Raw genomic sequence first — 27,105 nt, 5'->3', positions numbered from 1 at the left:
TACATCAAGGACTGGAAATAAAAAGAAAAACTAGATGAATTAAATATCGGACTAAAAATGTAAAGAGGAAGAATAAAATAAAATAAAATGAAGTAAATGCTAACAATAAAAAATAAAAGAAAGTACAATAGAAGCAAAAAAATTGTTAATGACAAAATAAGAATTTTAGAGACTATCAGAAATATAACATGTTAAACCCTTTAAAAAATAGATTATTTGGAAAAAAAATACAATAAATAAGCCTTAGATGATTTTATTAAGAAACACAGGAGAAACTGCAAATAATAAATAGCCAAAAATTTGCAGTAATAGTAACATAATACTTTTAAATTCTAATCACATAAATTTCATGTAAAGGACATTTTTTGGGGGGAAAAATTCAAGAAGCAGCTTCAAAGAATTAGAAAACTAATACAATCAGATTTTTATATAATAAACTCAGAAAATTATGAAATACCTACCTCCATAAAAACATCACAATGATTTACTAGGGACTTCTGTTAAATATTATTCTAATAAAACTTTAATTATTCAATTAAACCTTAAACAGAAGATAATTTCAATACTACTTGCAGCTTTCTAGCACACTAAAATGAAACAAAAATTCTAACAAATATCACTTTCATATAAAAATCTAATAAACTGATATAAATATTAAGCAGCCTCATTTATGACAACCAGTACAACCATTATAGGCAGCATTCAGTGAAACAATTTCACATTATAAATTGGACTATTTCAAGAATGCTCAGATGGTTCAATGATAGAAAAATAGTTATATTAGTCAGAATCAAATGTAATTACCTTTCGAGTGTGTCACACATTATTGGATATCCGCAACTTCATATGGTTATGCCTGGTTTTAAACTGTTAAGAAGGTGAGAAATGCCAATTTTATATTTACGGAGAGTTTCTCTCTTCCTGTCAAGAGAACTTGCTTGCTGTCCATGAACTTCATGACTTACTTAGGGTTTCCAGAAAAAAAAGAAAAAAAGTTGCCGAAAATCATTCAAAAGTGGCTGCAGCAGGGTATCGACAGGGAACTGCCAGAAATTCAAGCTGGATTCAGAACAGGGCGTGGAACCAGGGATATCACTGCTGATGTCAGATGGATCTTGGCTGAAAGCAGAGAATACCAGAAACATGTTTACCTATGTTTTATTGACTATTCAAAGGCGTTTGACTATGTGGATCATAACAAATTATGGATAACTTTGCGAAGAATGGGAATTCCAGAACACTTAACTGTGTTCATGAAGAACCTGTACATAGATCAAGAGGCAGTCGTTTGAATAGAGCAAGGAAATACTGTGTGGTTTTAAATCAGGAGAGGTGTGCATCACGTTGTATCCTTTTACCATACTTATTCTATCCGTATGCTGAACAAATTATCCAAGAAGCTAGACTATATGAAGAAGAGGGTGTCACCAGGATTGGAGAAAGACTTATTAACAACCTGTGTTATGCAGATGACACAACCTTGCTTGCTGGAAGTGAAGAGGGCTTGAAGCACTTACTGATGAAGATGAAAGACCACAGCCTTCAGTATGGATTGCATCTCAACAAAGAAAACAAAAATCCTCACAATTGGACGAATAAGCAACATCATGATAAATGGAGAAAAGATTGAATTTGTCAACCATTTCACTTTACTTGGATCCACTATCAACACCCATGGAAGCAGCCATTGAGAAATCAAATGACATATTGCACTGGGCAAATCTGCTGCAAAAGACCTCTTTAAAGTGTTAACAACCAAATATATCACTTCGAGGACTAAGGTGTGCCTGACCCAACCCATGGTGTTTTCAATTGCCTCATATGCATGTGAAAGCTGGACAATGAATTAGGCAGACCAAAGAAGAATTGACACCTTTGAATTATGGTGTTGGAGAAGAATATTGCCTATACCATGGACTGTCAGAAAAATGAACAAATTTGTCTTGGAAGAAATACAGCCAGAATGCTCCTTAGAACCAAGGATGGTGAGATTACATCTCACATACCTTGGACATGTTATCAGGGACAGATCAGTCCCTGGAGAAAGACATCGTGCTTGGTAAGGTGGAAGTCAGCATAAAAGAGGAAAACTCTCGAGGAGATGAGTTGACACAATGGCTGCAACAATGGGCTCAGTCATAACGATGACTGGGAGGCTGGTGCAGGACCAGGCAGTGTTTTGTTCTGTCGTATATGGGATCATTACGAGTCAGAAGTGATTTGACTGCCCCTACTGTTTTTTTTTTTTTTTTTAACAACAGAAAAAAAAAAATACAAGTCATCCTGTTAAATACATTTCTTTTTTTAAATTGTGGTGAATATATTCACAACAAAAAATACTCCAATTCACCAATTTCTACATGTTTAATTCAGTGACATTGATTACGTTCTCCAAGTTGAGCAACCATTCTTGCTATATTTTTCCAAGTTATTCAACCACCATTAACAAAAATCAGTTCCCCCTCAGCAATAACTCCTCTTTTCCCTCTCCCGTGAACCATCTGGCAAACACTAGTAATCTTTGGTTTATACGTATCTGCTTATTTCATATAAGTGAGATTTTAAAGCATTTGTTTTTTTGTGACTGACTTGTTTTGCCCTGTACAGTGTTTTCAATATTCACTGGCATGCATTAGGGCTTCATTTCTCTTTATGGCTGAGTAATATTCCATGGACTGTATATACCACATTTTGTATGTCCATTCATCTACTGAGGGACATTTTGGTTGTTTCCACATTTTGACAATTCTGAAAAGTACTGCAATGAGCATTGGTATGGAGGTTTCTGTTTGCATTTCTACTTTCTTCTAGGATTGGGATTGCTGGGTCATGTGGTAGCTCTTTGTTCAACTTTTTAAGAAACCATCTAAGAGTTTTCCACTATGGCTTATTATTTTACATCCCCACCAACAATGAATGAGGGTTTCAGTTTCTGCACAACTTCGCCAATACCTGTTGCTTTCTGATGGGGGCGAGGTGGTGTATCATTGTGGTTTTGATTTGAATCTGCTTAATAGCTGGTGTCATTGAGCATCTTGTCATGTGCTTGCTGGACGTTTGAATATCCTCTTTGGTGAAATGTCTGTTCAAGTACTTTGCTTTGCCCATTTCTTGTTTTGTTTGTTGTTGTTGTTAAGTTATAGACTTTTATTATATATTTGGGATATTAGACATTTATAGTATATATGATTGCTAAAGTTTTTCTCCCAATCTTTAAGCTGTATCTTCAATTTATTGAGAAAACCTTTGATGTATTTAATTTTTATGAGATCATATTAAGTTATATTGCCTTTTATTGCTCCTGCTTTTTTTTGTCATATCTGGTAGTCCATCATTAACAACCAAGCCCCCAAGCCTTGCCACTATATTTTCTTCTAAGAATTTTATGCTTTTAGTTTTTATTTAGGTATTTTATCCATTTTAAATATGTGTGTGTGTGTGTATGGTGTGAGGCATGGATTCTGATTCATTCTTCTGTATGTGGAAATCCAATTTCCCCAGCACCACGTATTGAAAACTCTTCAATCCCTGTTGAAAGGGCTTAGCACAGTTATTGAAAATCAGTTGACCATAGATGTATGTATTTATTTCTAGGCTCTCAGTTCTATTCCATTAGTCTGTAGGTCCATTGTTATACCAGCACTTGGCTGTTTAATTACTGTGGCTTATAATATGTTTTAAAATCAGGACCTGTGAGCCCTCTTACTTCTTCTTCAAAATTGCTTTAGCTATTTGGGTTTCTTGCCTTCCATATAAATTTGAGGATTGGCTTTTTCATTTCTGCAGAGGCTGTTGGAATTTTGATGGATATTGCACTGAATTTATAGATAACTTTGAGTGGTATTGACATCTTAGCTATATTAAGCCTTCCAATCCATGAACGCAGAATGTCTTTCCATTTATTTAGATCTTATTTTCTTTTAGTAATGTAGTATAGTTTTGTGTGTTTAAGTCTTCACCTTCTGGTTAAGTTTATTCCTAGATGGTTTACTCTTGTAGATATGTTATAAATGGTAATATTTCCTTAATTTCCCTTTCTACCCACCCCTGGCAACCAATAATAGTCTTTTCTCATTGCTGGTATGTAGAACCCCAACTGATGTTTGTGTCTTGACCTTGTACTCTGCCACTTAGCTGAACTCATTTGTTAATTCTAATAGCTTTCTTGTGGATTCTTTGGGGTTTTCTATGTTTAGAATCATGTCTTCTGTAAAAAATTAATAGATTTACTTTCTCCTTCCTGTGTTGGATACCATTTATTTATTTATTTCTAGACTAATTGCTCAGACTTGGACTTTCAGAAGGATGTTGAATGGTAGTGGTGAGTGCGGGCATCCTGTCTTGTTCCTGATCTTAATGGGAAAACTCTCAGTCTTTCTCCACTGAGTGTATTATATATTGGCTTTTGAGTCTTAATTTGAGATAAGCAAGTAATTTATTAATATAAGGATGCCGCATGTGATAATTGAGACATACTTAACTTTAAAAAAAAAAAAGTATATCCTAAAGTCAAATCAAACTTGCTAAATCCAGCAATACTAATCATAACGTAGTTAAGTATGAGCATCAATGACATGGGATTTTTTTTTTTTTTTGAACTCACAGAGGTTTTACCACAACTAAGTTTTGTTCACAGAATTAAACCTGAGGCAAAACTTATTAAAATAATAATAATTTTTTAAAAATCTGATATAGTCCCTGGAATGTTTCTCCCCAAATATCAGTAGTTTGTGATTTCTAGTAGAAAATTTGCCTAACAGATAATAATCCAGACTTGATGTTTTCTAAAAAGAGAAACTTATAATAAATTTGAAATTTTGCAGAATGGAGTAAATGACATTGTAACAACCAAACTCCTTCCCAGCCCCCCCCCAAAAAAAACCTTGATGTGGCATAATATATAGAGTAAATAATGATGAATAAATTCTCAAGGACTGAAATATACTTTTTAGAAGCGTCTTTAAGTAGTCAACATCCCCTCAGACAAAAAAATTTCCATAAGTTACTTCTTCAGCTTGAGTGTTTTAATCAGCTGTTCGATGTAAGTGATTATTGCCAAAATCCAGCCAAAAACAGCTCTGAGTATGGACAGTTGACATTTTAATGTCTTGTTCTCATGTTTCATAGATAACCTCTGGCTCTACAACTGCACGTATTGTACCTCGTACTTATGGAGTTATTCTGACTTTGGTTTGGTTTTGTCTTGAGGAAGTAAATATGATTTTTTTTTAATCACCTCTCAGGAAGCCACTTAATGTTACTGCTTTCTGTGGTACCTCAATAATCTTGATAATTTTTCTTTTCTCTTCTTTTTTCTCCTCCATGATATACCCATCAAAACCAGGGAATAGATAAACAGATTTCACGGTTGCTGGTATTCCTTTTTTTTACATACTATTTTTACGCAAAACAAATCTACTGATACCAAGGAGTGAAACCCCAAGGCAGGGTTCTAAATGGATTCCAGTGAGCAAAAATATGACTAGAAAACTCTGGAAAACCTATCTAAAATGTGCAGATGTTGTGTATGTGGATAGCTTTTCCAGGCTTACAGTAATGAGAAAAATGATAATTATAATCCTAATCAAATATCTGTATACTATTACATTTGGAGTATAAAACAAAAGATTACCATACTTTAATATTGCAGTCTCCAGGGGGAAAAAAAAAAAGAAACTGTACACAAATAATGCACACAGTATTTCCGTAAGCATGCTGTGCTAATATTCTACGGCAACATGTAAAAATAATTAGCATAGCACACTCATGAAAATACCTGGGGATGGTGGGGGAAAGGCTACAGTTGGCCAAAAAAAAAGGTAGAACTTACGTGTTACTTGCATGTAAATACAGTGCGTGAGTATATTTTTTTTTCTTCTAGTTTTGTTATACTTACAATTCGGCACCAACAGAAGATCTTTGTAAATGAGGTTACGGAAATATTTCTATTTGCGTTAATTTATATGCATATAAATTCATGTCCCAACCTGAAATAATCAACTGATTCCTTATTGACCCCAGAGAGGTCCCCATCCACCTGTTAGTCCTGGCAACCAGGTCTCTCAAAGTGATAACCCCTGTCTTGTGTAGTTAAATATGCATTAATCCACTGCCGTCAAACTCATTCCAACTCCTAGCAACCCTATGGACAGAGCAGAACTGCCTCACAGGGTTTCCAAGGTTGTGATCTTTCTAGAAGTGGCCTGTTACATCTATCTTCCGAGAAATGGCTAGTGGGTTCAAACCACTGACCTTTTGATTAGCAGCTGAGTGCTTTAACTACTGTGCCATCAGGGCTTCTTAAATATGCATTAGATGATCGTAAACAGGAACTCATGTGTCCACATAAACCGCCTGCACCTTAGCGGTAGATTGTAGTTGTTGTTAGCTGCTGTTGAGTCAATTCTGACTCAGGCTTCCCCAAGGGTATAGAGTTAAACTGTGTCACATAGGGTTTTCAAGGCTGTGGCCTTTCAGAAGCATATCACCAGACTTTTTCTTCCACTGTGTGGGCTTGAACCACTAAGTTTTCGGCTAGAAGATGAGCGCTTTACCATTTGCACTACTGAGGGTCTCCTTCTTTGACCCTTAGGGTAAAAGAAAATATCTGAGCTCCTCTGAAGGGAAGGAGCCTATGATACTGCCAAGAAAGATGGCTGCAAGTTTGAAGCAGGCTGGTGCAAAAGCAGTGGCAGAAAATTGGATGGAAAATCTTTTTTGGGGCCTCTCGCTACATACATTTGTCAGGAAGACCAACATCACTGGCTACTTCACCATGCTTACAATAAAAGGCTACTCTCTGGTTTACCTGCACGCATCTCACCATGGACACTTCTGCCATGGTTAGACCTATAGCTGAGAGTCTGTCACTTCAGAATAAATTTCAGTTATGTTCTTGGCCAGCTCATTTTGTTTCTCAGAGCCTATTATGCCCATCAATTCCCTGCTCTGCATTTAGTGAAATCATGTTAATGGTAGCTTAAATGTCACCATAGTGGGAATATTTTCACAAAGGAAATTGACAAATGCTAAAAATTAGAGTCATTTGTTTCATTTCATCCCTTAGAAATCACTTACCAGGTCACCACTGCTTGAAACCCTGTCACTTATAATAAATACATTCTCATCATTAACACTTTTATGGCTTTGTTTTATAATGATCATAATAATAGCAAGCATTAATATTTGAGAATGTATGATCTGTATGATCTGAAAAAAAAAAATTGCCACTGAGACAGTTCTGACTCATAGGCACCCTACAGAACAGAGTAGAACTGCCCCATCAGGTTGCCAAGGAGCTCCTGATGGATTTGAACTGCTGACGTTTTGGTTAGGAGCCATAGCACAACCACCATACCGCCAAGGTTTGCAAATTTTAATATGGGCATTTGCCATATACATACAGACTCATGGTAACCCTGTAGTACAGAGTAAAACTTCTCCACAGAGTTTCCAAGTAGTGGATAGTGGATTCGAACAGCTGGGCTTTCGGTATGTAGCCATAGCTCTTCACCACTGCACCACCAGGGCTCCTGTATTATCTGAGTGTTATTTAATTTTCAGCTTTATCCTTCATGTTCCAGAAACATAGAAAGATATTTAGTGCCTTGAAAACATTATGTTGCCTTTGGCTCTGTGTCTCCACGTCATTCCTTTTGCCTTAAATGTATTTCACTGCCAACATACACCTGTACAAGTGGTTAACGCCTTCTAAACATATACTTCTTGCTTGACAAGGCACTTCCTCTTGGAAGCATTATCGACCTGCTTACGGCTGCCCCTGTATCTGAGTTTTGTATCCTTCTTATTAAGTTTCATAACATCCAGTATATCTTATGGCACTAAATACACAGTGCTGAAACTGTCGGCTTGCTACATTTTGTCCTACATTAGAACATATAAACCTTGGGGCAAAACACCAGTGTGAGCTTTTTCACTATTTTATGCCAACTCAAACTGATGTTTCCTGACATATATTGTTAATAGATGCCAAATAAATACTGGTCGAATATTAAAAAAGAAAAAGAAGAAAAAAGAAAAACCTAAAAAGGTTCAAGGAAATATTTATGTAAACTCAAAACAAAACCAAAAAAATTGTAAGAACAAACAAAAATCAGGCTATCAATTTTTAAAAGTTGACCAAAATGTCCTAATGCAGATAAATGAAATAAAAACAAAAGAAAAACAAACAAAACTGGTACTATAAAAACAACATACACATAAATAAATACAATCAAAATAACAGAAAAAAACAGAAAGACTATATAAATTCATTTTGTTAAAATCCTGAGAAAATGTTTCTGAATTGACTACTTAAATATCAATCAGATTTTAAAATAAGATACTGAGTTTAAAATTAGAATGGTGAAAATAAGATCGTGATAGATAAAAATTAATAATATGAAAAAATATTTAAATGCTAAGGATTTCTAACTTATTTTTAAAATTTGAAGAAATTAGTAGTTAATGTTTTTAAGATTAAAATGTAGATTGAAGAAGAGATGAAAGAATTTAATAGGGGCGACTAAGATTGAGAGACCCCAAAAAAGCAGTGTTTGTTTGCCTGTAAGGAATACCCTTTATACACAGCGAATCACTGTACTTATGCCCGGGTAAAACCACCGTTCCTTCAGACTTGAGTTTCAGGATTTCTGCTTTGGGTGGTGACTTTATGGGCATTGTTAAGACAAATTTTATAGGCTCTTTTTAAACTAAGATAGATTGTCCTACTTTAATTAAAAAAAAGTTTCCTTGCAAAGTAATGAGAAATCATAATCAATATTTGATTTTTTTTTTTCTCACAGCCATTGAACTATGAGAAAAAGAAGTCATATACCCTCAACATAGAAGGAGCGAATACCCATCTCGATTTTCGCTTTTCTCGCTTGGGTCCTTTTAAAGATGCTACCATGCTGAAGATCATTGTTGGTGATGTAGATGAACCACCGCTATTTTCCATGCCTTTCTATGTAATGGAAGTCTTTGAAAATGCCAAGATCGGAACCATCGTTGGCACAGTTTTGGCACAAGATCCCGACAGTGCTAATAGCTTAGTAAGGTATAGTACATGCCAACCTTTTAGATATATAAAGATTTTTAGTGCCTGCCCACTCAATTTAAAATCAATTAAATAATTTTAAAATGTTTTACTTTCATTTTATCTTTCTATAAATATAACAAAACTAGAATATTAGATGATTTGCTATCGTGAATAACGCTGCAGTGAACATGAATGTGCGTATGTCTGTTTGTATCACTGATCTTATATCTCTAGGATATATATCTAGGTGTGGGATTGCTGGATCATAAGGTATTTCTATTTCTAGCTTTTCAAGGAAGTGCCACACCGTTTTTCACAGTGGTTGTACAGTTTTACAATCTTGCCAGCAGTATATGAGTTCCAGCCTCACCACAACCTCACCATTTCTTGTTTTCTATTTTTTTGATCAGTGCCATTTTTGCAGGAGTGAGGTGATATCTCTTTGTAGTTTTGATCTGCATATCTCTAATGGCTAATGGAGCCCTGGTGGTGCAGTGGTTAAGGGTTCAGGCTGCTAACCACCAGGTCAGCAGTTTGAATCCACCAGCCACACCTTAGAAACTCTGTGGGGTAGTTCTACTCTGTCCTATGTGGTCACTATGAGTCAGAATTGACAGCAACAGGTTCAAGGGCTAATGATCACAAGCATCTCTTCACATGCTTGTTAGCCACCTGAATGGCCTCTTACGTGAAGTGTCCATGTCCTTTGCTTATTTATTGATTGGATTGTTTGTCTTTTCGTTGTTGGGGTATTAAACTTTTCTATATATTTTAGAGATTAGGCTCTTGTCAGATATGTTGATGCCAAAGTTTTTTTTTTTTTTTTCCCTAGTCAGTATCTCTTTTTACTCTTTTAGTAGTCTTTTGATGAACATGAATATTTAATTTTTTAGAGGTCCCAGTTACCTAATTTATCTTCTGTTGTTTATGCATTTTTAGTTGTGTTTGAAAGTCTATTTACGCTGAAAATTAGGACTCCTAATTTTGTCCTTATGCTCTCTTCCAGTAACTTTATAGCTTTAGCTTTAATATTTATGTTTTGATCCATTTTGAGTTAGTTTTTGTATGTGGTTTGAGGTATGGATCCTGTTTCATTTTTCTGCACATGGATATCCAGTTTTGGTAGCACCATTAGTTAAAGAGGTTGTTTCTTCCCAATAGAATGGACTTTGATGCTTTCTTGAAGATCAGCTCCCCATAGATGAATGGGTTTACTTCTGGATTCTCAGTTCTATTCCATTGACCTGTATGTCTGTCCTTGAACCAGTACCAGCCCGTTTTGATTACTGTGACTGTAGAGTAAATTCTGAGATTGGGAAATGTGAAGCCTCCTAGTTTGTTCTTCTTCAATATTGTTTTAGCTATTCAGGGACTCTTGTCTTTCTATATGGAGTTGGAGATTAGTTTTTCCGTTTTATTAAAGAAAGCTGTTGGAATTTGGATCAGGATTGTATTATATCTATAGAATGCCTTGTAGTACTGATATTTTCAAAAATTTTGGGCTAAGTCTTTCAATCCATGAGCACATGAGCATGGATGTTTTTCTGAGTTTCTTTCTAGTTCTATCCATTACCAAAAGTTGTGTGTTAAAGTCTTCTACTATTATTATAGAACTATCTATTTCTCTTTTCAATTCCATTAGTTTTTTTTTTTTTTTTTTTTGATATATTTTGGTGCTCTGTCATTGGGTGCATGAATACTTATTATTGTTATGTTTTCCCTATGAGTTGACCCTTTAATGAGTCTATAATGCCTTTCTTTGTTTCTTACAATGGATTTTGACTTAAAGTCTATTTTATCAGAAATTTTTATTGCCACTTCTGCTCTTTTTTGGTTAGTTTCTTAAGATATCCTTTTCCATCCTTTGATTTTTAACCTATTTATGTTTTTGTACCTAAGGTGTGTGTCTTGTAGGCAACATAGTGGTGGGTCATATTTTTTTATCCATCCTGCCACTCTGTGCCTCTAGACTGGTGTGTTTAATCCATTTACATTCAGTATGATTATCAATAGGTATGAATTCACTGTCACCATTTAGTTATACTCTTTTGTGTGTAATGTTAATGATTTCTTTGTTACTCCTAATTTTGTGTTGAACTCTTTTTGAATGTGAATTTTCTTTCCTATTACTTGTTGTTTTTGTGTTTACTGAGTCTTTTTTATTTTCTTCTTTATTTGGTGAGTAGGTTTATTGATTTTCTTTGTGGTTACTCTGAAATTTAACTTAGTCTGTTAGATCTTAAAATCGCCTTGACTTCCTCTCCATATAGAAGTTTCATAACTACACCATTTACTCCTCCTTTTTCTTTTAAGTTGTTATTGTTTACAGATTAGTAGTTATTGTTCCCTGTAATCAGTTTTGCAGTCTCGCAGTTTATTTTACTTTTGTGAGGACTTTGTCTGGGTTGGTATCTGGGTGATGCTGTCCTGTGTCTTCATCTCAGGTTGTTGTCTGATGATGTTGGTTCTCTGTACAAAAGATGCCCTTTGATTGTTCTTTTAAGGTTGATCTGGTTTTAAAAATCCCCTTAATTTCTGCTTATCTGGGGATATCCTAGTTTTGCCATCGTTTTCAAAAGACAATTTTGCTGAACATATGATTATTGGTTGGCAATTTTTTTCCTACAGGATTTTATATATGTCACCTCATTACCTTCTTGCCTGCATGATTTCCGATGAGAAATCAGTGCTTCGTTTTATTGGTGCCCCTTTTTATGTGATATTTCATTTTTCATGAGCTGCTCTCAGAATCCTTTCTTTGTCTTTGGTTTTAGAAAATTTGTTTATGATATGCCTTTGTGAATTTCTTTTGGGGTTTATCCTGTATGGGGTTCATTGAGTTTCTTGGATGGAAGCCTAACCTTTCATGATATTTGGGAAGCTTTCTGCCAATATATCTTCAAAAATTCTCTCTATACTTTTTGTTTCTCCTCCTCCTCTGTAATTCCTATTACAAATTTTTCTTTATTCTTTTTTTCTGATTGTTCCTCAGACAAATTTGTATCAAGGGATTTGTCCTCCATATTGCTGATTCTTCCTTCCATTGACTCATTTCTACTTTTTGGCCTTTCATTGGGTTATCTATTTCTGATATTTTATTGTTAATCTTTTGGATTTCTAGTTGTTCTTTTTGTATAGTTTCTATTTGTCTATTTAGTTTATTTTGTTCTTGTGTTGTTTTGCTAGATTCTAGGTTTTTTTTCCTGTGTTTTCCTTGATCTTTTAGAAGATCCTAAATATAAGTCTTTTGGATTCCTTATCAGGTAGTTCTATTATCATTTCTTCCCCAAGAAGGTTTTCTGTCCCTCTATTTTGCTTACTTGTGTGAGCCATCTTATCCTGTTTATTCATATGTTTTTATTGTCTGCTGTCTTTGAGGCATTGTTTATTTATTTCGTTATTGATTTTATACTTCTTGTTTTGTCCTGATTCTTTTGTTTTGTTTTGACATATCAGGAGCTGTGTTTCTTCTCTTTCTCTTTAGAATGTCTTTTTTTCCTTTGTATTATTTTAATTATTGTTGTTTTGTGGTACTGTTTAGTGTGCGTCTTTGGTGGTGTTGGTTGACTGGGTGTGATTTCCTTTCTCTAATATATATGATGGGTTACACCTACATGTGAATCCTCTGTGGTTAAGCTCATATGTTTTCCCTTATAGTTTTGAGTGGCGGTGGGAGATCAGGTTCTTTCTCTGGTGTTGGATGACAAATGTTTTGTGGTCAGGTCCTGCAGCTGCCCTTGAGGGACCACAGGGCCCTTCTGAATTGGTGCAAGCAGTTAATGAGTCCTCTGAGGATCAGGGAAGAACAGCTCCATAGCTGCTGTGAGGCGGTGCTAGTCAAATAGATGGGATAATCCCGCTATATGTGCACAAATTGTCATCTCAGTACATGGTGAGAGATCAAGGGTTTTCAGTGCACGTGCAGTCAGCATGCAGAAACAATCTGGGTGTGCGATGAGTGACACTGCAACAGGTCGGACATTGGATGAGAGCAGTGGGATCTCCTGCTTGTCTTTTGGCAGAGGTACAGATGGAGCAGGACTTTGCACTGCCAGTTGCTGGGTCTGGGGGGATTGCACTGCTGATTGCTGGGCAGGCAGGGTGGGAGTGTGCACCACTGGTTGCCAGATGGGTGGGGCAGGGTGGGGGGAGGAGGACTTGCACCACCAGTAGCTGGGCAGGCCGTGCAGGAACACTCAGTGCTGGTTGCCAGTTGGGCAGGGCTGTGGGGGTTGGGGAGAGGCCAGGACATGTGCCGCCAGTTGCTGATCCAGCAACACAGGAGAGCACGCTGGTCTGGCAGCATGGGAGTGCATGCAGCCATTGCTGGGTGAAGGGGGTGGTCAGGTGGGGTGTGCAAATGCTGCCAATCACCAGTCTGTGCTAAGGATGGTGGGATGGCCCTGGTTGCAAGGTGGGTAGAGAAGTTGATCATCATCAGTCATGGACAGTGGAGGCTTGGGCTGCTAGTTGCTGGACAGGCGGGTTGGGGGGCATGCACCGCTACACACCAGGAGGATGGGAGGGGAGGAGTGAGCATATTCCCCTGTCACTGGTCTGGGCACTGGGACGCTCCTCATGGTCTGCAGTTGATCAGAGCCTGGCCCTGACCAAATGTGAGGAGGGTGATCTCCAATTGCCACTCTATATAGATCCACTACTCCTTGGGCTTCACTTACCCAAAAGATAAGGGAGTGCTGTTAGTGAATAGTTCTGTTCCTACTTTCTGTCTCCCTCCCTGTTCTGTGGTTCCCAGAGTTCCTGGAGCTCTTGCCCAACCTCCTGCAGTTTCCCTCCTTAGAGTCAGTTCATGTTCTATTTACCTTGCTTCATTCTGGGTTTGTCTACATAGTATCTCTGTCTTCTATTGAAAATTCTGTGAAGTTGCCTTTCTGTGCTCCTCACCCGTGAACACTGCTTGTTTTTCTCAAGATAAGCATGCTGCACTGAACCAGCTGGCAGGGCACCTATGATCTATAACTGCTTGTTTGCTGTTTTCATCCAGTTTCTCCTCCTTTGGTTTGCTAGTCAGGGCTCCAATATTGTCACCTCTCTGTTCCACTTGGTTTCTCTGGTCTCTGCTGTAGGGGGATGGCAGGATGTATCTGACTAAGCTACCATCTTGGACCATCTTTCTTCACTTGGTTTTATGAAGTAAGCATAAGAGGCAGGGATTTAAAAAAAAAAAATAGAAACATTTAGTCACAAACTAGAGAATCTTTGGACCCTTAGTGATAGGAAGTGAAGATATTGTGCAAAAGGCAAGAATTTGGAGATAGCACTCCTTGGGAATAATATTATTGGGATTAATAGTTATTGGGAATAATAACTCTAGTTATCAGAAGGGACCAGTCCTTGGAGAAGGACATTATGCTTGGTAAAGTAGAAGGTCAGCAAAAAAGAGGAAGACCTTTAATGAGATGGATTGACACTGCAGGTACATCAATGGGCTCAAATATAGCAACAATAGTGAGAATGGCACAGGATCTGGTAGCATCTCGTTCAGTTATATGCAGGATCTCCCTGAGTTGGAACCCATTTGACGGAACTTAACAACTCATCTCTAACTAACCCCTAGGTCTGACACTTTAACTACATGGCTTTAGAAAAATCATCTACCCTTATCTCTAAATAAAATAAAATAAAACCAAACCCATTACCTTTGAGTTGATCCCAATTCATAGTGACCCTATAGACAAAGTAGAACTGCCCCATAAAGTTTCCAAGAAGCAGATTTGAACTGCTGACCTTTTGGTTAGCAGCTAGAGCACTTAACCACTTCAAGGAAAAATAATATCTGTCTCTCAGAGTTATTGTGAGAATACTGAAGCAATGTGTCTAAAGTACTTATCAGAGTGTACAGCAACTCGTATTCACTCAATAAATGTTAACTTGTATGAGGCAGTGTAGAGTGTTGACTTGGACAGAGACTCTGAAGATGGGAAGACCAGTGTTAGAATTCCAGTGTCTCAAATTACTACTGTGTGATTTTACTCTGGATCTCAAATTCCTAACATATGGGAGAAGGAATATAATGCTTCATTAATATGTTAGTACAATTAAATTAGATTTAAATGAAATTCTTATCACAATGCCAGGCACACATTGAAGTGCTCAATAAATATTTCATAATTTTAGTATGACATTACAGTAGAGACAATTAAAGCTCTGTGGCATAATTCAGATTTTGGGTTTTTTTGGGGGGGGGTTGGTCTCATTTAAGACAGAAGCAAAAGGGCTACAAAAATGTATAAGACTTTTTGACTACCTTATATTTATACCTTGAATAACCTTAACACCCTGAAAGTTTTGAAATCCTTAGCAAATGTGCCTGCTTTTTGCCATCAAAAGGCGATATACTAAACATTCTCCTTGGTTCCTATGTGCTATTTGTAAAGGCTTTCAATTCCCGTTCCTATAAGCTTGATTGTTTCAGTTAAAAATAAAATGTCCACATTACCCATGCGTGAAGAGGGAACAATTTTCTGTGCACTAATGTGTGCATTCAACAATTGCGCTACATCAGTGAGCATGGAAACAGTGCCCTGTTAATTGGTATCTCCTCTCTCACACTGAGAACAAGAGCTAGACATTGATTGAAGATGAAGGAGAGGCAAAGTATACACAATAAGGTGCAGAAACCCAATTTTAGAAAGCAATCTTTAATAAAGGAATGGAAGAAGTTTTATGCTCAATTTTCCAACCAGGGGCAAGCCTACTTTGCCATATTTTTAAATACACTTTTGAAACTTAATAAGTATAATTAATACAAATAAATTTTAAAACTATAGCATTATAAAGAGTGTTCACAGATGAGGTCAGTCTTTCAAAAGGAGCTAATGTTTTTGGGGAATAAAGCTACTCCACACTGTTAGCGTGATGTGAATTATTTGATAAACATTGCAAAAACTTTGTTTTGACAATTCAGGTTTGATGCTAATAATATATTCTTTGATTTTTAATTAAAACAAGTGGGAAGTATATTCATTTTAAAATGATATTTTAAGCACCTATCACATTTCAATATTACAATAGTCCTCAAGATAAAGGAGTTAAGCACTTGCACACACACAACCCCAAAATAGTTTGAAGTCTAGTGGAGAGAAAGTCTCGAATAAAAACTCCATCATGTGATGAGGGTGATAAATCTCTGATGAACATATGTACGGAGCAAATATTCCCAGTGTCCTCTGGAGCCAGTGACTTGGGGAAGATTGAGTTGAAGCTTAGAATCTAAGTTAGAGATTAGAAAGGCAAAAGATGGAGGAGGGAATTTCTAGAATGCTGTGTATATGAGGAGTTTAGGTTCTCTGTAGGGAAAGGGCAAGTAATGAGATTTGAGAGAAGAGTGGAGATGGATTATGAAGAAACCCTGTGCTAAGTAGAGATCTTTGAGATCTGTCTCGGTAGCAGTTCTAACGGTGGAAGCAGAGGAAAAGGACCTTGAGTAATTATATCAAAATGACAGGTAGGTGGTTTACATTTCAAAATAAATTATAATGAATTTCCAAAATTATATGTAGGCTAAGTTATATGTGCCCAAAAGATAGGTCAAACACAAAGTTCTGTCAGTATTGCTTTATATATGTCACATATGTGAAAATATGTATTTTACAAAGAACAGTGATTCTCAACAAAGGACAGAATTACTCCGCATGAGACATTTAGCAAGGTTTGGAGACATTCTTGCTTGCCATGACTAGGGGACAACTACATTGTCACATCTAGTGGGTAGAAGCCAGGGACGCCGCTAAGCGTCCTGTAATACACAAGACAGGTCCCCCAGCAATAACAACAACAAACTATTTGGCCCAAAATGTCAAGAGTGCTGAGGTTGAGGGAACCAGACGTAGAGTAAAACAGACTAGGTAGATTTATGCAGCTAGAGTACTAATTGTATTTGAAAAAATAAATTTTGAAAAGATATTTTTGAGAAATGTGGTGTCAGTATGTATGTTTCACATATTTGCCTAGTCATATGAATGTTTCAATGAAACATTTCATTTAATTAAATAAATTATTTATACAGGTAATTTTCCTATTATGTTATTAATTGTCTCAATAATTATCCCATATTACTGGGATCGCTTAATTTAATACCCACTATAGGGTTGCTGTGAGTCGGGATCGACTCAGCGGCAGTGGGCTTTTTTTTTTTAGGTGCGCTGGTGGCACATGGTTAATTGCTCCATGGCTTCTAACTGAAAGGTGGGAGATTCGAACTCACCAGTGGCTCTGTGGGAGGGGAAAATACCTGACAATCTAATCCTGTATAAATTGCAGCCTGGGAAACCCTGTGGGACAAGTTCTCCTATGTCTTATAGGGTCACTGTGTGTTGAGAATTGATTTGATGGCATGCAACAGCAATAAGTTACTTACATGCTCCAGATTGCTGGGGTACAAAGATGATTTGGTACATTGTCTGAAATGCCAACATTGAGAATCATAAACCATTAGCATATGCATTATTTTTTCTGCCTTATTTTTGCTAGACCACTAAAATGAATCCTGCTGAAATAATTGGACCCCATAGCTGTTATTTGGGGGCATAATGTACGTAATACTTATTCTTGATTTTAATAAAAATGTGTCATTTTCAGAGGCTTCTAGGTGCAAAGAGTGAATAAAAAACAAAAAGCATTAAGAAACACAAAAGCAATCCTTATACTTCCACCTTTCTCAGGGACCAAATGCATGTACTAATTAAGGAACAGCACATTGAGAAGATGTACCTTGCAATGTGCCCTGAAAGGCAATTAACTCCACGTTTGTGGAATTGGTAACGAAAGAGTTTGCGTCTTAGAGGTGTTTCTGGAAAGCTTCTTGACTTCAGTCTTTTTTATTTCAATTTGCTGAACTGTTAGTAAGACTCTCCAGGTTCTAAAAGCATTCCATGTCTAGGTTTTGTCCTTTTCAACTCAAAACAAGAATGTGCAATTTGTAGCAATATAATCACCCCCTTTTATAAAAATAAAATTAGAGCCAGACTGTTTTCCAGCAGTGAAGAAATCCTTGTTTTAAATAGACTGTGTTCCTTGCTGGCATACTGCAAATGAAGTTCTAGAACTTCTTGGGGTTGTTATTGAGGGACAAGCAATCATATGCTCGACTTGAGAGGGCAGAGATTTTTCAAAATGTGACCTTCTATCATGTGATTATTGAAAATAGCAAACATTCATTGGTTGCTATCTATGAATCTGTTGCCATTGAGTCAATTCTGACCCATAGCGACCCTATAGGATAGAGTAGAAACACCCCAAAAGGTTTCCAAAGAGCAGCTGGTGGATTTGAACTGCTGACCTTTTGGTTAGCAACTTAACTGTTATCCACTGTGCCACCAGGGCTCCTGCAATAGGCCTGGTGTTTTATATATCTCGTAATAAACCTTTATAATAAATGTGCTAAAGTCTTATTATTGCATCTATTGTACAGATAAAGAAATTGTTGCTGTTAGGTGGCATTGAGTCAGTTTCAACTCATAGTGACCCTATGTACAACAGAAGGAAACACTACCTGGTCCTGCACATCATGATCGTTGTTGCAGCCACTGTGTCAATTCATCTCGTTGAGGGAGTTCCCCTTTTTCACTGACCCTCTCTCTCTGTATTTTACCAACCATGATGTTCCTCTCCAGGGACTGGTCCCTCCTAATAACATGTCAAAATTATGTGAGACAAAGTCTTCCCATCCTCACTTCTAAGGAGCATTCTGGCTGTACTTCTTCCAAGACAGATTTGTTTGTTTTTCTGGCAGTCCATGGTATATTCAATATTCTTCATCAGCACCATAATTCAAAGACATCAATTCTTCCTTAGTCTTCCTTATTCATTGTCCAACTTTCACATGCATATGAAGCTAGTGAAAACACCATGGTTTGGGTCAGGTCACCTTAGTCCTTAAGTGCCATCTTTTCTTTTTAACACTTTAAAGCAGAAGAAATTAGAGCTCATAAATTAAGTCATTTCACCAAGTTTACCTAGTAAGCAAGTGGCAGAACCAGAATTCAAGCCTAGTTTTGCTTTATTCCATAAACCACATTTTTTAACCAAAATGTGTGAACTTTGATACCTTCAACTAAAAAAAAAAAAAAAAAAAATGTGCCTGTAGAAAGTGCTTGGCTGCCAACCAAAAGGTCAACAGTTCCAATCTACCAACCACTCTTTGGAAATCTTATGGACAGTTCTACTCTGTCGTATAGGGTTGTGTTGAGTTGGAACTACTGAAAGGCAACAGGTTTTGTTTTGTTTTTCTGGTTTGTAGAAAAGTTATCACAAATTAGGGAAGAGGTGAATGTTTTAAATGTGCAGAAAAATATTAATAGGATGCCAGAACCTGTGGCCTATTGTTTGTATGGATCCATGTAAAACATGGAGAAAGCAGGTGAAAAAAAAAGTTGAGTTTCATTTGTCAGGAATGAAACTGTTCTTAATTTTAGAGTCTCTGACTTTGGTAATGTCAAAAATATACTCTACTTGACTTGGCACAAGAAAAAAAAATATTGTAATCTCATAATCAAATATTGCATACATTGTAGAGCTTCAGTAACTGAATTCATATAAATTCATACTTTCATCTGCTTCTTTTTCACTTCTATTTGTAATCTCAGCTTATCCAAATATTTCTTCATGATTTGAGATGTTATTGTTTTATAATAACTTCAACAACAATAAGAAGGAAATATTAACTATCTTGCATAACTGTTTTAAATACGTCTCATGCACTATTTAGAAAATAAGTGTCAATCTATATGGTATTATTAGAGATAAAACAAAATTTTGATCAGATTTGGAAATATTTGCATATTAAAAAGTTAACTTTATAACATAAGATATCTTCAAAAGAATGATTTCAGAAAATTAGAAATGTTCAATCAGCTTGATTTGAGTTTTGTGTAACCTCGATAAACAAATGCGCCCAGTTATTCTCACTGTACCCTTGTTGGTGGATTTGGTTCTTTTAGGCATTTTTGAAATTTTCAAATAGTTCATGATGAAATGGGAGTTATGGGTCCCATAGAAATTTTGAGTATTATAGTACTCAAAAATAAGAGATATTTTAAAATAATGACAGGGTTATCTAGCAGAGTTGGAGAGGGAGTCTAAAATGATAATTAAGAAGGTCTGAATGCAGGACTCAAACTTTTGAAAAAAGAAGTGAAAATTACAAGAAAATGTGTTTTCCGCTCTTATTCAGCATTTTGCTAGAGGTCCTAGCCAGAGAAATTAGGCTAGACAAATAAATAAAGGGCATTCAGATTGGCAAGGAAGAAGTAAAATTATCTCTATTTGCAGATGACATGATCTTATACACAGAAAACCCTAAGGAATCCTCCAGAAAACTACTGAAACTAATAGAAGAGTTCAGCAGAGTCTCAGGTTATGAGATAAACATACAAAAATCACTTGGATTCCTCTACATCAACAAAAAGAACATTGAAGAGGAAATCACCAAATCAATACCATTCACAGTAGCCCCCAAGAAGATAAAACATTTCAGAATAAATCTCACAAAAGATGTAAAAGACCTACACAAATAAAACTACAAAGTACTAGTGCAAGAAACTAAAAGGGACCTACATAAGTGGAAAAACATACCTTGCTCATGGATAGGAAGACTTAACATAGTAAAAATGTCTATTCTACCAAAAGCCATCTATACATACAATGCACTTCTGATCCAAATTCCAATGACATTTTTTAATGTGATGGAGAAACAAATCACCAACTTCATATGGAAGGGAAAGAAGCCCCAGATAAATAAAGCATTACTGAAAAAGAAGAAGAAAGTGGGAGGCCTCACTCTACCTAATTTTAGAACCTATTGTACAGCCACAGTAGTCAAAACAGCCTGGTACTGGTATAACATCAGGCACATAGACCAATGGAACAGAATTGAGAACCCAGATATAAATCTATCCACATATGAGCAGCTGATATTTGACAAAGGCCCAGTGTCAGTTAATTGGAGAAAAGATAGTCTTTTTAACAAATGGTGCTGGCATAACTGGATATCCATTTGCAAAAAAAATGAAATAGCACCCATACCTCACACCATGCACAAAAACTAACTCCAAGTGGATCAAAGACCTAAACATAAAGACTAAAATGATAAAGATCATGGAAGAAAAAATAGGGACAATGTTAGGAGCCTTAATACAAGGCATAAACAGAATACAAAACATCACTAAAAATGACAAAGAGAAACCAGATAACTGGGAGATCCTAAAAATCAAACACCTATGCTCATCTAAAGAGTTCACAAAAAGAGTAAAAAGACCACCTACAGATTGGGAATAAATTTTCAGCTCTGACGTCTCCGACCAGTGCCTGATCTCTAAAATCTATATGATTGTGTTAAAACTCAACCACAAAAAGACAACCCAATCAAAAAGTGGGCAAAGGATATGAACACCCACTTCACTAAAGAAGATATTCAGGGAGCTAACAGATACCTGAGAAAATGCTCTCGATCATTAGCCATTAGAGAAATGCAAATTAAAACTATGATGAGATTCCATCTCACTCCAACAAGGCTGGCATTAATCCAAAAAGCACAAAATAATAAATGTTGGAGAGGCTGCGGAGAGATTGGAACTCTTATACACTGCTGGTGGGAATGTAAAATGGTACAACCACTTTGGAAATTTATCTGGCGTTTTCTTAAAAAGTTAGAAATAGAACTACCATACAACCCAGAAATCCTACTCCTCGGAATATACCCTAGAGAAATAAGAGCCTTTACATGAACAGATATATGCACACCCACGTTTATTGCAGCACTGTTTACAATAGCAAAAAGCTGGAAGCAACCAAGGTGTCCACCAACGGATGAATGATTAAATAAATTGTGGTATATTCACACAATGGGATACTACGTATCGATAAAGAACAGTGACGAATCTGTGAAACATTTCATAACATGGAGGAACCTGGAAGATGTTATGCTGAGTGAAATTAGTCAGAGGCAAAAGGACAAATATTGTATAAGACCACTATTATAAGATCTTGAGAAATAGTATAAACTGAGAAGAACACATTCTTTTGTGGTTAGGAGAGGGGAGAGGGAGGGAGGGTGGGAGAGGGTTATTTACTGATTAGTTAGTAGATAAGAAATACTTTACGTGAAGGGAAGGATGACACTCAATACACGGAAGGTCAGCTCAACTGGACTGGACCAAAAGCAAAGAAGTTTCTGGGATAAACTGAATGCTTTGAAGGTCAGTGGAGCAAGAGTGGGGATTTGGGGACTATGGCTTAGGAGGACTTCTAAGTCAATTGGCAAAATAAATTCTATTATGAAAACATTCTGCATCCCACTTTGAAGTGTGGCATCTGGGATCTTAAATGCTAACAAGCGGCCATCTAAGATGTATCAATTGGTCTCAACCCACCTGGATCATAGGAGAATGAAGAACACCAAGGTCACACGACAACTATGAGCCCAAGAGTCAGGAAGGGCCACATGAACTAGAGACTTACATCATCCTGAGACCAGAAGAACTAGATGGTGTCTGACCACAACCAGTGACTGCCCTGACAGGGAGCACAACAGAGAACTCCTGAGGGACCAGGAGAACAGTGGGATGCAGACCCCAAATTCTCATGAAAAGACCAGACTTAATGGTCTGACTGAGACTAGAAGAATCCCAGCGGTCATGGTCCCCAAACCTTCTGTTGGCCCAGGACAGGAACCATTCCCAAAGACAACTCATCAGACACGGAAGGGACTGGACAATGGGCTGGAGAGAGATGCTGATGAAGAGTGAGCTACTTGTATCAGGTGGACACTTGAGACTGTGTTGGCATCTCCTGTGTGGAGGGGAGATGGGAGGGTAGAGAGGGTTAGAAACTGGCAAAACGGTCACGAAAGGAGAGACTGGAAGGAGGGAGCAGGCTGACTCATTAGGGGGAGAGTAAATGGGAGTGTGCAGTAAGGTGTATAGAAACTTATATGTGAGAGACTGACTTGATTCGTAACCTTTCACTTAAAGCACAATAAAAATTATTAAAAAAACAAAAGAAAACGTATACAATGAATGTTTATTCTATAACCCCCCAGTGCCGTCGAGTCAATTCCAACTCATAGCGACCCTAGAGGACAGGGTAGAACTGCCCCATAGGGTTTCCAAGGAGTGTCTGGCAGATTCGAACTGCCAATCCTTTGGTTAGTAGCTGTAGCAGTTAACCACTACGCCACCAGGGTTTCCATTTATTCTATAGATCAGTTTAATATAAAATTTAGTTGACTGAACACTTAATTGGTCCTTTCTCAATAAACCTTAAGGAACCCTCATCAAAACTGTGTCAGAGTCTCGGTATAAAAGAGATGATCCAGTAGGGATTTAGGCCTTAAGATGAGAAGCTTATTTTCTGTTTGCATGTTCGTGATTAGAAAATTTCAGACATTCAATGTAGATTGAGTAGAGACAAAGAGATAGCAGGCTTCTGCATAAGACCAAGACTCTGTGTCTATAACCCATGTTTTGTAAATGCATCTCTTTCCATATAGCCAATATTAGTGCACCTAGGCTGATTCATATCTACTGTTTTCAATGTCTTGAGAATATGACACTTAAGAATTGAAGGGAACCTAAGGATGATGTGTTGTTGTTGTTGGGTGCCTTCCAGTTGATTCCTACTTGTAGCAACCCCATGTAACAAAGTACTACTTACCCATAGGTTTTCTTGGCTACGGTTTTAATGGAAGCGGATCACCAGGTCATTCCCCTGCAGAGCAGCTAGGTGGGTTTGAACAACCACCTTTAGGTTAACATCTTAGCACTTACTGTTAGGCCTCCAGGGATCCTTAAAGATGACATCAACAATCCTACTATTTTATAGATTAACATATCCCTAGGAAAGCTAAATGACTGTTCCCAATCACACAGAAAATTAATCGTAGAGATTGGATAAGAATGTGATCACATTTCTGCACTATAGGAAAGATCTAGAAGACCTCTAAAATTCTCCCAATTGCTGGCTCAAATTTATCAACAGTTTAACATCACCATGTGTGGTAACCACCCCAAATCACGGTCCTAACCCCAGGTGTAGAGCATGGTTTCTGGGAGGGTGTGTGTAGCTCATCTAGTCCTAGAACAAAAACATAAGCCATGGCTTAGTGACACTGTCTTGGTCACCTGACAGGAAATTCATATCTAATGACCTTCTGTATTTTGTGTGAATTTTGTAAAGAAATGAAAATTGCACCAATGGCTCCATAGCATTTGTAGAACTCAGAATTACTGTACTCCCTGATTTCTTAGTTAGTTAAATTAGAGGCGTGGAAAGCAGAGGGGAACAATATCATTGTTGTGCAGAGGTTTTATTACTTTACATAGCTTAGATTCATTGGAGAGAGGTTTTGGTTCAGGAAGTTACAAAGCTTTCCAAAATAATTAAGTGCCATGCACTGCCCATTGCCCATTGCATTTAGCACAATACACTATGTATCAGGTGGGAAATGACCCTTTTTTTTTTCAGAAAGATTATTTTCTAGATGCAGGGCTTGAGGAATAAATTACATCCCCCAAGTGAACTATGGGGACTTTAAAATTTTTAATGAAGCTCAGATATACTGCAGGCGTGTGACTTTTTGTTAAGCTAAAGAAGAGGCCAAGCTGCTATAATATCGCACTGGGTGAGTATTGATTAATATTTATCCCAGCTACCGATCCTAGTCAGCAAAACTTAGAAAAATAATGCTTTTGGGGGCAAAAATCTCAAAGGAACCTGATTTTGCCACTCACAGGCTGAATCTGCAAGAATTTAAAGCATGACAACTGAAAGAAAACGAGGGATGTTTCTCCAAAGTAAACCACTGTAAAAAGAGATTCCCACTACATAAGATTCAAATTAATTTCTTTTGGTAAAATGGACAGACTATAATGAAAATAATAAGTGCCTCTAAGAATGAAAATGTTACTGAAATCAAAAATTAATTTTCCAATGCATTTTACATGACTAATATTAATAGTTACCTTGACTCTCTATACCTACATAATCAGAAGGAAATTGAGTGCCAACTGATGAACCAGCTAATTTGTTTAGAGTGTTTTCTGTTAAATAAAACACTTGAATAAAGGTAGTCATTACCGATATTGACTGCTTGCTATGGTCATAACTTGTCTGCCTATGTAAAAAAAATAGTGGTCCATAAATATGGACATGAATAATGCATGTTCATATAATGTCAATATAATGCACTTTCACTTTTTTTCATTGCTTTTAAACTTAATCTCTAGAAGCATATATTTCATATTCTGAATGACAGAACAGAGTGGTTGTAGGAATAAATAATAGGAACCCAGATTTATAAATGAAAATGACAATTCTGAAACAAGAGTTTCCGCACTGGGTGAACCATGAATGGGCCATTTATCTGCCAGTGTGAAGCTAGTAGGTATTTCCACAGGGTGCTGGGACAATTTGAGGGCTTTTCAGGGCTACTGGGAAATATGAGCTACTTCAAGCCTAATTGTGTTTCCTCTGCGCTATATCTAGGAAGCTACCAATAGTTTGTAGAGGGACATATTATTGATCACTGATTATACAACTTCCTAAGTTGCATTTGGTAGAGATGTTATCCTGATGTTTATTTCACAAGGATATAATGAGTATATGCTTATATACATTTGAATGCTGGGCAATGAATAAAGAAGGCTGAAAAAGAATTGACGCCTTTGAATTATGGTATGGGCAGAGAATATTGAATATACTATGGACTCCCAGAAGAATGAACAAATTTGTCTTGGAGGAAGTACAGCCAAAATGCTCCTTAGAAGGGAGGATGGTGAGACTTCATCTCACATGATTTGGACATGTTGTCAGGAGGGACTACTCCCTGGAGAAGGACATCATGTTTGGTAAAGTAGAGGGTCAGCGAAAAAGAGGAAGACCCTCAAAGACATGGATTGACACAATGGCTGCAGCAATGGACTCAACCATGGCAACGATTATGGGTATGGCACTGGACTGGGCAGTGTTTTGATGTGTCGTACACACAGTTGCTGTGAGTCAGAATCGACTCGAGGGCACCTAACAACAACCACACAGTGGTGATGGGAATATAATGCTGTACCATAATCATCATATTAGAGTAGCCCTTATATCTCCCTTGACATTTCCTTCCCTAGACGCTAACCCTTTAGGTCACATGTGCTTGGAGATTGGTCTAAAACATTAACTACATATTCTATAAAATGGTCCTTTTTTTTCTTAGCATCAACCTGCAGTTAAAAAGACAGGCTTTAAAAATTAGTAATTGTATTACATCTTTAAATTGTTTCTAGAACTTTCAGTGCTATGAAATACTATAAACCAAAATCAAAGCCAAACCCATTGCAGTTGACTCGATTCTGACTCATAGTGACCCTATAGGTTAAAGTAGAACTGCCCCATAGGATTTCCAAGGAGCACCTGGTAGATTCGAACTGCCAACCTTTTGTTTAGCAGCTGTCACTCTTAACCACTCCTCCACCAGGGTTTCCATGAAATACTGTGAGAAGTGTAAATTTATTCATACATTTCTTTCAATATTTAGGTAGCGGTTCATGAAAAACAAAAATAAGCCAAGTGCACACTCTAAGGAAAAAAAAATAGAGAAAGGTTATTTCTTGAATTTCTGTAACCAATTACAAAGATAATATTTAAGGGAAAAAAAAAGTAGCTACTGCCTTCAAGTTGATTCTCACTCATAGCACCCCAATAGGACAGAATAGAACTGCCCAACAAGGTTTCCAAGGCTGTAAATCTTTATGGAAGCAGACTGCCACATTTTTTTTTTCCCCCCTGTGGAGTGGCTGATGGGTTTGAACTGCTCACCTTTTGGTTAGCAGCCAAACACTTTAACCAGTGTGCCACCAGGGCTCCTCAAGATAATATTAAAAAAAATAATAAAAGAGATAATATTAGGAATATATAAAAATGATACAGACTCCTTAAAAAAGATAAAATCAGGTATCTATAAAAATTATCTGGATATCAAAATATACTGATTTAAATGGGAAAAAAAATCGATTTATTGACCTGATTATGTCTACCAAAATATTTACAGGAAAGGTAAA

General features: G+C 36.9%; 1 protein-coding gene across 4 annotated transcripts in view; it reads left to right on the top strand.

Moving 5' to 3' along the window:
• The window catches only part of CDH18 (cadherin 18), a 390,041-nt gene that overhangs the window by 274,308 nt on the left and 88,628 nt on the right, over nt 1–27,105 (top strand). For all 4 annotated transcript variants that reach the window (XM_003407876.4, XM_064270825.1, XM_023545398.2 and 1 more), the window contains one exon: nt 8,805–9,058. In XM_003407876.4, coding sequence (XP_003407924.2) covers nt 8,805–9,058 — 254 coding nt within the window. The remainder of the gene's footprint in view (nt 1–8,804; nt 9,059–27,105) is intronic.

This window comes from Loxodonta africana, chromosome 2 (genome assembly GCF_030014295.1).
Source record: "Loxodonta africana isolate mLoxAfr1 chromosome 2, mLoxAfr1.hap2, whole genome shotgun sequence".
NCBI lineage: Eukaryota > Metazoa > Chordata > Mammalia > Proboscidea > Elephantidae > Loxodonta > Loxodonta africana.
Note: the sequence above shows the minus strand (reverse complement) of the source record. Positions and strands in the feature narration are given on the sequence as shown.